This window comes from Phoxinus phoxinus (genome assembly GCF_949152265.1).
Source record: "Phoxinus phoxinus genome assembly, chromosome: 11".
Classification (NCBI taxonomy): Eukaryota; Metazoa; Chordata; class Actinopteri; order Cypriniformes; family Leuciscidae; genus Phoxinus; species Phoxinus phoxinus.
This window is the reverse complement of record NC_136886.1, coordinates 32,361,055-32,373,748: the sequence shown is the minus strand read 5'-3', so window position 1 is coordinate 32,373,748 and position 12,694 is coordinate 32,361,055. Positions and strand designations below refer to the sequence as shown.

Below are 12,694 nucleotides of genomic sequence, written 5' to 3'. Positions count from 1 at the left end.
TTGGCGGCCATCTTAAGTCAGGAGACTGCGCTGCTGCTCCCTCTGCTGCTGTGGACGGAAGGTGAGTGAAATACGCCAACTAAAATGCTCGTAACTTGCTGAATTCTTGACGGATTTACAAACGGTTTGGTTTATTACAAACCTTATTAACGTGGCTATGATTTGTGCTGATGCCGATGTTTAAATTGTAGCTTCACGTTTTGAGAAACGCTTAACATTGCAGCGTAAGTTAGCTGTGTGTTTCATGGCTGCCCTCTACTCTAAAGTGATACCACAGTCGACATTTTCAATTATTAACAGGTTTCCTGAGACCAACAACGTTTCTTGACAACCTAATCTTTTGTCTAAATGTCATTTTGTGGATGTGGTTGTATTTATTTGCTGGCTAGCAGTGAAGAGGTCGTAAGTGAGTCATCAAGCAATTGTAAATTGGTGGGAGAGGCAGGGTTAGTCTTTCGTTTCAACATAGCTTTGAGTTACACATGATTTCCAAGTGGTTTGGTTTCTTAAAAACATCTTTACATTTGGATTACTTTGTTGGTTTTTTGTTTACAGAACTTCTGATTACGCTTGTGGAAAATGCCTGATTGTTGTGCCGCCTACGGCTGCACCAACGCACGGAGCCTCCAAACCAGAACGCGTGGGATCACCTTTCACAAGTAAGAAAAGAAAATATTATGACTATTATTAGGATACTTAGTAATACAAGTTCTGCTAGGAATAGTGTAACTGAGACAACATTACAAGATTGGCTACATATATTTGCATACATGCAGTACATAGAATCAAAATGATAATATATTTTATACTGTATTTTACTGTGTGTGTGTATGGGTATACCTAGTACTTTACCTGTCTAGTCTACTTAATATACTATTTTCTTAATAAACTCCGTGGCTATAATTTTTCACAAGTATGCAGTTAAATAGCCGCACCCCTGACGTTTATGACACACCAAGCTGTTTGAAAATCGGTTGAAAATTGAGCAAAATATAGTTATTTCAGCACTACATGCACAATAGACTTTAATGTTATAACTGGACGAGCGGTCCTGTCCTAAGATGGCCGCCGTCTGACGTTGTCGGGTCCCATTGGCTCTCAGCGCAGGTAAGCCATCTAGCCTTTCTATACATGTCTATGGAACGAACGGCATCACCGGCGGCCATCTTGTCACAGGGAAGCTTTCTGGCGAGCTCTGTGATATCTGAAGTAAGGTGAGTGATCAGCACGAACACAAATCCTCTTATCTCGCTGAAATCTTGACGGATTTACAAACGGTTTGGTTTCTTACAAACGTTATTAACGTGGCTATAATTATGAATGCTGGAACATGTTGAAATTGCAGATTTTCTTTTCGAAAAACGACTTAATCATGCAGCATAGTTACTTGAGCAAGTTATCAATCAAGGCAGAGATCACAATCGAGCTGTTCGATTATAAAGGTTTTACTGACACCAGTAACGATTTTATGACAACTAATCTTTTGTCTAAATTACAATATTTTTGGATGTGGTTGTACTTAGTTGCTGGCTAATAACAATAAGCTTTGACCTGTAACGTTAGATGCTCTAGGACCTAGAGCATCTAACGTTACAGTTTCTGCTACCCAGCATTTTACATCACATTTACATTTAGTCATTTAGCAGACGCTTTTATCCAAAGCGACTTACAACTGAGGACTACAGCAAGCGAGTCATCGTGAAGAGGCAAAAATAACACAAGTGCTCAAAATACAAAGTTCAGGCATTGCTCAGAGTAGCATAAGCCAAACAAGGGAGGATTAAAGTTTTTATTTTATTTTTTATTTTATTTATTTTTTTATGTCAAGTGCTCACGGAAGAGATGAGTTTTCAGTTGTCTTTTGAATGTAGTCAGGGATTCTGCATTCCGGACGAGGGTAGGGAGGTCATTCCACCAGCATGGAACCGCGAATGAGAATGTTCTGGAGAGTGATTTTGTAGCTCTCTGTGATGGTACCACGAGTCTTCGCTCATTGACCGATCGCAGGCTTCTGGTAGGGATGTAGACTCGTAGGAGCGAGTGAAAGTACGAGGGAGCTGAGCCTGTGGTCGATCTGTAAGCAAGTGTCAATGCCTTGAACTTGATGCGAGCAGCGAGTGGTAGCCAGTGCAGAGAGATGAACAGAGGAGTGACGTGGGCCCTTTTCGGCTCGTTGAAGACAAGACGGGCTGCAGCATTCTGGATCATTTGTAGAGGTTTAGTTGCACATGATGGAAGACCGGCCAGAAGAGCATTGCAGTAATCAAGTCTAGAGATCACCAAGGCCTGGGCGAGAAGTTGTGTTGCATGCTCAGTTAGGAAAGGCCTGATCTTCCTGATGTTGTGCAGTGCAAACCTGCATGATCGAGCTGTCTTTGTGATGTGGTCTGTGAAGGTCAGATGCTCATCGAGTGTTACTCCAAGGTTTCTGACCGATCTTGATGGGGTGATTAAAGTTGAATCTAGCTGGATAGTGAAGTCGTGCTGTAGAGACGAATTGGCAGGGAGGACGAGAAGCTCAGTCTTTGCCAGGTTGAGCTGCAGGTGATGTTCCTTCATCCATGCCGAGATGTCCGCCAGGCAGCTTGAGATACGTGCAGCTACTGTGGGATCATCAGGTTGAAATGAGAGGTAGAGCTGGGTGTCATCAGCATAGCAGTGGTAAGAGAAGCCATGTGCCTGTATGATGGGTCCCAGTGATGTGGTGTAAATGGAGAAGAGGAGCGGTCCAAGAACTGAACCCTGAGGAACCCCTGTAGTCAGTTGATTTGCTTTGGATACCTCACCTCTCCATGCGACCCTGAAGGACCTACCTGTGAGATAGGACTCAAACCAGTGGAGAGGAGTTCCTGTGATGCCCAGTGATGAGAGGGTGGACAGGAGGATCTGATGATTCACAGTGTCGAAGGCAGCAGACAGATCCAGGAGAATGAGAATGATGATTTGGAGGCAGCTTTTGCGATCCGTAGGGCTTCTGTGACTGACAGCAATGCAGTTTCGGTTGAATGCCCTTTCTTGAAGCCAGATTGGTTTACATCTAGTTGGTTGGTCAGAGAGAGGAAAGATGATACTTGGTTGAAGGCAACTCGTTCAAGTGTTTTCGCAATGAATGGTAGGAGAGAGACAGGTCTATAATTTTCTAAGAGTGATGTGTTTAATGTCGGTTTCTTAAGCAGTGGAGTTACCCGAGCCTGCTTGAATGCTGTAGGAAAAGTGCCAGTGTGGAGCGATGAGTTGATGATGTGTGTGAGTGCTGGTAGAAGTGTGGGAGAGATGGCTTGTAGAAGGTGTGAGGGGATGGGATCTAGAGGGCAGGTGGTGGGATGACTGGAGAGGAGAAGTTTAGATACCTCTTCCTCGGATAGTGGAGAGAAGGAGGAGAGAAGGTGTTTGGGAGTGGGAGGGGTTGGACTGGGTTCACGTGTGTGTGGAGCTGAGAACTGACTGCTGATAGTTGTTGTTTTGTTGGTGAAGAAGTTAGCAAAATGATCCGCAGTTAAAGCGGAGGTGGGTGGTGGTGGAGGTGGACAGAGTAGAGAGTTGAATGTCTTGAAAAGTGTTCGTGTGTTAGCGGTGCTGTTGATCTTGTTGTGGAAATAAGAAGATTTTGCAGCATGAACATCAGCAGAAAATGAAAAGAGCAGAGATTGATACATACTAAGGTCAGTTGTGTCTTTTGATTTGCGCCATTTCCTCTCTGTTGCCCTGAGTTTGGTCCGGTGTTCACGAAGAACCTCAGATAACCAAGGGTTAGAGGGAGTAGTGTGTGCTGGCCTGGAGGAGATAGGGCAGATATTGTCTAAGGAAGAAGTTAAAGTGGAGCATAAAGTATCTGTTGCAGTATTAACATCCAGAGATGAGAATTGTGAGGGTGAGGGGAGAGAAGATGACAAAGCAGAGGAAAGGTGGGAGGGAGAGAGTGAGCGCAGGTTTCGTCTGAAAGTAACTGGTATGGGGGTTGGTGGAGCATGTGTAGAGAGTTGTAGATTGAAAGTAATGAGGAAATGATCAGAAACATGGAGAGGTTTCACCAAAATGTTGTCCGTGATGCAGTTGCGTGTGTAAACCAGGTCCAGTTGGTTGCCTGATTTGTGAGTACCTGTGGTGATGAGCCGTTTGAGATCGAATGAGGCTAGGAGAGAGATGAAGTCTGTTGCATTCGGCTTCTCTAGATGAATGTTGAAATCACCGAAGACAAGTGGGGTGCCATCCTCAGGGAAAGAAGACAGCAGCACATCCAGCTCTTCTACAAAGCTTCCCAGTTGACCTGGGGGACGATATATGACTACAATATCGATCTTAATGGGAGTTGTAAGTGTAATGGCATGATATTCAAACGAGTAGTTATTGCATAGAGAGGAGAGGGTTGAGTATTTAAAGTTGTTAGAGATGAGAAGACCTGTGCGCCCCCACCCCTCCCAGACTGGCGAGGAGTGTGAGAGAAGGAGAAGTTGTTAGAGAGAGCAGCAGGGGTTGCTGAGTCTTCTGGACGAATCCAGGTCTCAGTCAAGCCTAAAATATTAATATTAGAATGAGATGCAAAGGCTGGAATGAAGTCAGCTTTGTTGACCGCTGACTGACAATTCCATAGACCCACAGAAAGAGAGAGAGGTGTGTGTGAGGATGAGAGGATGTGACACAGACATCAGTGGGAGAGGCAGAATTTTTCTTTCTTTTCAATATTGCACATGATTTTTAATCAGGTTGGTTTGTTAAAAACATCTTGCATTATGATACAGGAAATTGCTGGCTTTATAAGAGAAGATGCCAGACTTTTGTGCAGCCTACGGATGCTCCAATGAACGTAGTCTCAAAACGAGAGCCCGTGGGATCACCTTTCACCTGTAAGATATGACAATATTATGATTATATTTGGGATAATCGTTACTTAGTGGATGTATGTACAATACAGGTCCTGTTACACAGGAACAGCCGGGCTATGACATAATAGTATTGTTGTTGACCCAAAGCTTTTAAAAAAAAATTTACACAATCGCTGAATGTTTCTTTTCCACACTTTTTTATAACTTGTTTAGTGTGGTTGTCTTATTCTAAAGTACATACATGCACACATACATGCACACATACATAGACTACATACAATTACCCTAAACATATGATAATTTAGGTGTGTGTTTTTGTCCTCACCCTTAATGTTGCAAGAAGGAAAAAAGGGTTGGAAATGTTGACAATTTATATATCTGGGTACATTTCTCACGTTTTTAAGGTTTCCCAAAACGATAAGGAGGCAGTGGGAACTTGCTCTAAGAAGGGATGGATTTGTTGCCTCTGACAGGACACTGCTTTGCAGTGAGCACTTCAGGACTGAGGACTTTGACAGAACGGGGCAGACTGTCCGGCTTAAAGTTGGTGTTGTGCCAAGCATTTTCAACTTTCCAGCTCATATTCAAAGGGTATGTGTATCATTGACCAACAATAATTCAAGGTGTATAAGATTGATATATCAATATGTGATTAAATTTCACTTTAGTTTTTTTTTTCCTGCAAATTATATAATGTCTAGTTTATTACAACACATTTTAGACACTCTAAACTTCTCTACTTTATTTTAGCTGGTAGCAACAAGAAGTGCAACCACCTCTAGAAGAGCGGAAGACAACCTGCCATTGGACTTGTCTAAGAAAGTACCTCAACCTGATGTTGTGAGTGTTTGCATGTGGAAGGTCAAACAAATGAGACCATCATATGGCTTGTTACGAACAAATGAGAGCATCATGTGGCTTGTTATATTAAATCCTTTATCTTGGTGGTACCCTAAGATGGCTCTTAGACTTGGTGGTAGTCTAAGAGCCCAATATTATTTGAGGTGGTACTCTGTGTAAAAAGTTTGAGAACTACTGGCTATCTCACTTGCTTCGTCCCTCATACACTTAAATTAATAAACGTTTGAACATTGAAACTTAAACCAAGGGTAGGCAACCTTTACAATCACAAAAGAGCCATTTTTGTCCAGAGCCACAAAACATATGTTTGCCTTATAAGTGGACAAGCCTATACAATTTCTTAAATTTATGCTGTTGTGTTTTCTGTTGGAGAATTGGAGATTCTGTATTTAGGCTCACAGAATCTAAAAGTGAAGATTGAATTGTTAAAAAAGTCATTTATTAGGGGTGTGACGAGACCCTTATCTCACGAGACAAGACGAGACACGAGATTGGGTTCACAAGAACGAGACGAGACGAGATTTTTGCACAATATTTGAAAGAAATCCTCAATGACAAAATTCATGACTCAACTGAATGGCTTCTCTCAAGTATGATTTCACACGAGTCTCTTCAGACCTTACTGTACATTATGAGCTCCCAGAACTTCTGATTGAGGCTGTGTGTGACCTCTTATTAGTGCAAACGATAATTAAGTGCAAGTGCAACCATAATCAAAGTAGGCCAACTCTCTCTGTATTCAAAGAGCAAACAGAGACCAGAGCCACAACTACAACGTCCAGAGATAGGTTTGATATTGGGAGACGGGTTATTGTATGCAGTCTAATTTGCGCGCATCGTGTTTACTTTCACTTTCACTCCATAGTGGCGGTGCTGAACGCGCGTTCTACAAGATAAGGGGCCATTCACACAGAGTGCGTTTTTGCTGTGTAAAATGCGTTACTACGTAGAATGGGGGAACTGATTTTAACTTGAGCGCAGCGTTTTTAGAATGCTGTGTCATGCGCGAGACGCTGCAAAAGATGCAAGACGCGAGCGCAAGGTTACACATCCGTCTAGTGCGTTTACATAGAAAAACAATGGAAAAGTACCGCACTGGAATGGAAAAACACGTTCTGTGTGAACCGCCCATCTCAGATCGACTCTGTTGCGCAACAAATCCTCCGCCATCGTAACGCGATCAGTGAACTGATTCCTGCTGCACTGTCACACTCTGTGTGCAACTGCAACTCGTGCTGGATGAGCAGAGTAGACGTTTACAATAGCAAAACCACAGTGGAGGCGGCCGGTGCCGCGGTGTACACCGTAATGTGAATGTAGCGGTGGCATATTCTATTCTAATTATGGCGATATCGCGAGACAGCTTTTCAGTCGACGAGACATCTCGTCACATTTTTGTCTCGTGAGATCTCGTGGCACGAGATCTCGTCACACCCCTATCATTTATTAATTTCCATATATAATTTATATATTTGTATATTTTGGCAAAACAACAGGGAGCCGCTGGAGAGAGGAGTTTGAGCTGCAAGCGGCAGGCCACTGACCACTTGTATTCATTGCCTGCTTGCCCTAAGGCTGTAAAGGCCAAACTTGAAGAAGCCTCCGCGAGAGTGAGGAAACTGCAGCGGGAGAAGAGTAATGCCTTGAGGAGAGAAAAGAGGGCCAAGATGAACATGACCAAAATCATTTCCAACATTTGAGAGATTAATTGCTTTAACCACTTTAACACCCACCATCCCTTTGTGGTTGGTCTGTTGGTCAGCAACCCCAAAGGGTGTTTGTTAAAATGTGAATGCCACCAGGATTAACCCTTTTTCTTTTCTTTTTTTTCAATTTGGGCAATCGGGAACGATTAAATAGTAATTTGTTACATTTATATAGCGCTTTTTCTGGGACCTCAAAGCGCTTCACATATGGAAGGGGGAATCTCCTCAACCACCACCAATGTGCAGCTCCACCTGGATGATGCGACGGCAGCCATATTGCGCCAGAACGCCAACCACACACCAGCTTACTGGTGGAGAGGAGACAGTATTGAAGCCAGTCAGTATATGGGGATGATTAGGAGGCCATGATGGACAGAGGCCAAGGGGCAAATTTGGCCAGGACACCGGGGTTACACCCCTACTCTATGTCCGAAGGACATCCTGGGATTTTTAATGACCACAGAGAGTCAGGACCTCAGTTTAACGTCTCTTTGACAGTATTGTGTCCCCTTCACTTTACTGGGTCGTTAGGACCCACAGAGACCTCAGGGTGAGCGCCCCCTGCTGGCCTCACTAACACATCTACCAGCAGCAACCTGGTTTTCTCAGGAGGTCTCCCATCCAGGTACTAACCAGACTCAGCGCTGCTTAGCTTCAGTGGGCAACCAGTCTTGGGGTACAGGGTGACATAGCTGCTGCCATAAATAATTATGACAATCCTCAAATTCAACACTATGCAAGAATTTGGAAAAAACTGTTTATACCTACCTCATTCTTACCTCAGAAGCACCCTTATTGTTGTCACATCTCAGATTTACAGGTTTAAAGCAGTGCAGCAATTTAATTTTAAAAAGCATAGCCACAGAGGAAATGGAGAGAAATCAAACTATGTCTCATACTTGGTGTTTATTATCTGAGACCTGTTGACACTCAGTTATAGTGATGATTTCAATGCTTCCAGTTAATTTAGATATTTGTTTATAGATAAGACAGGCTTTTTGACATCTTGAACAGTCGCAATCCCAGAGCCAAAAGGGTTCAAAGCCCCCTTGGTTCTAGGAATTGTCAAAATCCAGGGGGTACTGTTACGTTCCAGGGCGTAATTATTAAGTGTGCAATGTTTCCATAATTCAGAATCGTGTTTTTATTTTTTGTCGATGTAAAGGCATAATTTTGTTTGGCTGCCTTAAACTTTGGTGGGTGAGGAAGTTGCATATTGTTGAAAAATATGGATTTCGATTTGATCAAATTTACGCTGTCTCCTACGTTGGAGGAATTCAATCGTTGTAGAAAGAAAGATCTGCTTGTAATTGCTGACTTTTATAATATAACGGTTGCTAGGGCAGCCCAGAAACGGGTAATAAAAGATGAACTATGTAAGAAATTATATTAAATTAAATTACCAAATTACCTTGGTAGAGGTAGGTATATTCCAGAACCGGTATTAGAGCATGTGGGCGACACTGAAATTGACACAGAAGTTGCGTCCAGTGATTCAAGTTCGGGAAGTAGTGTTAAAAAAGAATCTTATCAAGATCCTCAAGTGGCGCTTACCGGTAAATTAAAAGAGTTTGATCTGGCATTAAGAAAGCAGTAGTATGAGACACGTAACTTGGTTTGCTCAGTTTGAAGATGGAAGATGGCAAACCCCTTTACCGAACAAAGAGGTATTTTAAAATAGTGACTTGTATTAGTGATGCAGTGACACCATTTGTAGCTGCCAATACCCGGTACGAATTCTTTATTATAATTAATTTATCAGAAGGAGACTGCTGATTTATAAAATATAGGTTTATTTTATTCTTTGTTAGATGTATACAAGTAGTCAATTTACAATTATCTAAATTATCTAAGGTAAAACTCTACTTGTTTCAGTGCATCCCTCAAGTCCATGATATAAGTTCATGAGATGCTCTGTTCTCTTGTTTATCTATCTTCTGCATCGAGTTCAGATGCTCTGTCCTGTCAGATGTTCGGTTCTGTCGGCATTGAGTTCATAAGATGCTCTTTTCGGTCTACGTCAAGTTTATGGTGTGGTACGTATTATTATTATCACTATCTTGCTCCAATTTGTTTGCTGTGCAAATTTGTTTGTTACAATTCTCTTGTATTCAGTTTTTTTCACCCCAGATGCCGTCTACCGGCATCTCTATATGGTCTGCATGTTATGTTGTAAAGTGATTCAAGAAGGTTTAGTGTCCTAAAAGTAATTTTAAGGATCCTGAACCTCACACTGATTATACTTTTAAGGTCAGGGATGCAAACTAGTCAGCTTTACTAGTCCCCCTATACCGTCAGTTTGCCTTCCTGCTTTCTTGTGTCCTGTTTTGTCAGGATCATCATAGTAATACAGTATTTGCTTTTGAAGGTTCCTCTCTGTCCTGGGCTTCATCATAAACATTGACAGGTTGATGTCGATGGCTCCTGTGCTGCTTGAAGGACAGCGATATGTCCTGACCTACAGGTTCAGCCAGGACCACTCGGAGCTTCTCTTCAACTCCATCAGAGCATCTGGTAGGGTTCATCATTTATATTTACCAGCCGCAACACTAAGTGACACAGTGTCCGCAAATGCTTGTATTGTTTTCAGTTTGTCGGTCCATGTGTTTTTTATTTTTGGTAAAATGTCACAAACCATTTAGAGTATTATGAAAAATGCCTGTGTTTGACTATTTGTTTGCAGAATTTATCATCACTGATACAGTCTGAATTGTATGATAATGTAATTTAACTTATTTTATGTGGAAAGATCATTCAGGGGTGGTTAGTTCTAATTTGTCTTTTTATTTTTTTAAGCATAATTTTTTTTTTTTTTAAGGTGGCTGGAATAACAACCCTAATGCCAGCCAGTTCAAGTACATCTTTAGGAAGCTGATGGCCCGGTGTGGGGTTGTTAAAGCATGCAGAGGCAATGTGACGGCACAGGATGACACCGAGTCCCTACCAGCTGTCATCGACACCTCTACAAGCCTGTCAGCTGTAGATATGTCCTCTGCAGCAGGAGGAGAAGATCTTCCATCCCCGTTTGCTGACATTCCTGCCCTAGTACATGACCACAGCTACCTTCCCGTCCGCTTCGATGGGCTTGTGGACAACGCTCTCGTGTACATTTCAGGTAAAGGCTAACTGAAAGTCGATTTTGCCCGAAAGTGCCAATAGTAAAATTGTTGTGCAGGATTTGTTGTGCAACGAGCTCTCAAGAAGCTGTCCTGTGATGTCTGCCGTGCCAGCCTGGTGACAGATGCTGCATCTGCCATCAAGGACCAGAGCTACCACCGGCTGACTTTAAAAAACAATGGAGTTCTTGTGATTCCATCAGAAGGCACAGTCAGGGTCGTCAGGGCAGCAGAGTGGGTCATTCGGCAGGCATCAGGAAGTACCAGACGATCACAGCCCATCAAACTGCTTGAGGTTGTTTACATTGTCCGAAAAAGGATCGGTTCAGAGGATGTGTTTGTGTTAGGGGAGCACATCGGCGAGACGCAGTATGGCATAGACAGCCACCACCATATGCTGCTAAAATTAGTTGTGTCCCTGTTTTTTAAGTTAAGGCTGCACCACATGGATATTTGTAAAGGGGAATCATGTACCTATTTATTTATTTTTTTGCAAATAAATTACACTTTTATAATAGTTTAAACATAGAGACTTTTGTGTAATTATTCCATATTTTGTGTATTCATTCTATATCAGAACCCCTGACATACAATCCAAATAGTCTGTAACAAGTAACATCAGAGTGTTACCTTTCATTTTATTTGATTTGATTATGATTCTACACGAAGAGGTTGCCACACAGTAAGCCTTTTATTGTCAGTATGCATTTTGGGTAACCAAAAGTCCTATGGGGATTTTCCATAGGGCATTTTACAATACGCATGACCATACCTTGGCAAATAATGGTCTAAAGTACTAATTTTCATTCTATATTGATCTGCATTTGCACACAGCTTCACAAGACCTGGTGCTAGGGCTCAGTTGTGTTTCTAAAGTCATATCAAGTGACCTAAATATGGTCAGGGCTGAAATATGGTCAGTTCAGAGATGCTTGTTATCCGGCAGAAAGAAAATAGCATGTAATAATTCAAATTATTTTATTATAATAGTAATATTCAGATTACAAAAGAGTGTGTGCATATATAAATATATTAATATATATATATATTATAGTCATGTTGCCATTCTGTACACTGAGTTTTAGTAGCCTATATATTGATTTAACATAAATACTTTGTGTGTGTAATATTAATTGCACCTATCTAGTTCTGTTCAAGGTTATTTTCATATGGAAGTGCATTGTTATAATTATTCATATGTATGCAGTGTCATAACTACATCTCTGATGTTTATAATAAACCAAACCGTTTGAAAATCGGTAGAAAATTGAGCAAGTTATGGTAATATAAAAACTACATGCACCATTAAAACACAATATTACGAGTGACCGAGCCCCCTGTGGCAAGATGGCCGCCGTGTGCGGACCTGGTGCGGACGTCGACCTCCATTGGCCAGCAGCGCGGACGAGACATCTAGCCTTTATTATGATATTATCTATGGAGAGCACAGTTTCTTGAGACCTGTGGCATTTTATATAATATATCATTTTAAATACTTTATAAAGATGAAAATCATATGTATTACTTTTATATTATCACATCATCAGAGTTATGTGGATTTTAAACAATTTATCACATCAAGATATATTACAATCAGATTATTGTTGTTTTAACTGTTAAATTAATTATAGGATTTTCCTACTTACAATATTAATATTTCTTTATTTTAATATTTTTGGGTGGGAAAACAACAGCAAAAACAAGCAAGAAAAAAATTCATCAATCCTTCGTGAGCGATGACTACCGTAACTTTGTAATTTTATTTGTATCCTGTCTTTTTTGCTTGCCATTTAGTTAAGTAATAATAATTGATAACAAGTGGGACTGAGCATTTATGAAATATGCAATGACGTAATATTTTATTATGTTTCATTAAATGACACCACAATCATATCAATTTGTGGTATTTCGATATACTGTAATGCCTAAACCAAATTGTTTTGTAATACATATTTTGTATATTTTATATTAGGCTTTTTTATATTTTATAATTAATTTAGTCGTTGTATTCCATTTTTATTGGAACCCTTTCCACTTATTTTTTTTTGCTTTTAATTGGTCATTTTATTTTTAGATAAAAAAAAAAAAGTTTTTTATATTCTGAAAATACACTGCAGGCTTCGATAATTGCATAACACGATTGTGAAGATCACTTATTTTTTGTGTGATAATGCTGTTTGACAATAAT

At 40.9% G+C, this 12,694-nt stretch overlaps 1 protein-coding gene across 3 annotated transcripts; it reads left to right on the top strand.

Annotated features, from left to right (window-relative positions):
• The first annotated feature begins 14 nt into the window (after positions 1 to 14).
• Positions 15 to 11,028, top strand: LOC307007081 (THAP domain-containing protein 6-like). Of its 3 annotated transcripts, none has more exons than XM_079628758.1 (9): positions 15 to 61; positions 556 to 659; positions 5,297 to 5,414; positions 5,574 to 5,663; positions 7,181 to 8,015; positions 9,343 to 9,426; positions 9,759 to 9,904; positions 10,209 to 10,505; positions 10,566 to 11,027. In XM_079628758.1, the coding sequence occupies exons 2-5, from the start codon at positions 580 to 582 to the stop codon at positions 7,382 to 7,384; spliced, it is 492 nt and encodes a 163-aa protein (XP_079484884.1). In that variant the 5' UTR covers positions 15 to 61; positions 556 to 579; the 3' UTR covers positions 7,385 to 8,015; positions 9,343 to 9,426; positions 9,759 to 9,904; positions 10,209 to 10,505; positions 10,566 to 11,027. The 3 variants fall into 3 exon arrangements, with proteins under 3 accessions (XP_079484884.1, XP_079484883.1, XP_079484882.1); XM_079628756.1 differs by lacking the exon at positions 15 to 61 and adding an exon at positions 4,740 to 4,844 and having other exon boundaries at positions 554 to 659; positions 5,228 to 5,414; positions 10,566 to 11,028; XM_079628757.1 differs by lacking the exon at positions 15 to 61 and having other exon boundaries at positions 441 to 659.
• The last annotated feature ends 1,666 nt before the right edge of the window (positions 11,029 to 12,694 follow it).

Excerpts from the sequence above, each read along its gene's own strand:
- LOC307007081 (XM_079628756.1), top strand. The coding sequence starts at position 4,765 with ATGCCAGACTTTTGTGCAGCCTACGGATGCTCCAATGAACGTAGTCTC. Across the intron at positions 4,845-5,227 it reads CGTGGGATCACCTTTCACCT|GTTTCCCAAAACGATAAGGA; the intron begins GTAAGATATGAC and ends CACGTTTTTAAG. Across the intron at positions 5,664-7,180 it reads AAGTACCTCAACCTGATGTT|GGAGCCGCTGGAGAGAGGAG; the intron begins GTGAGTGTTTGC and ends GCAAAACAACAG.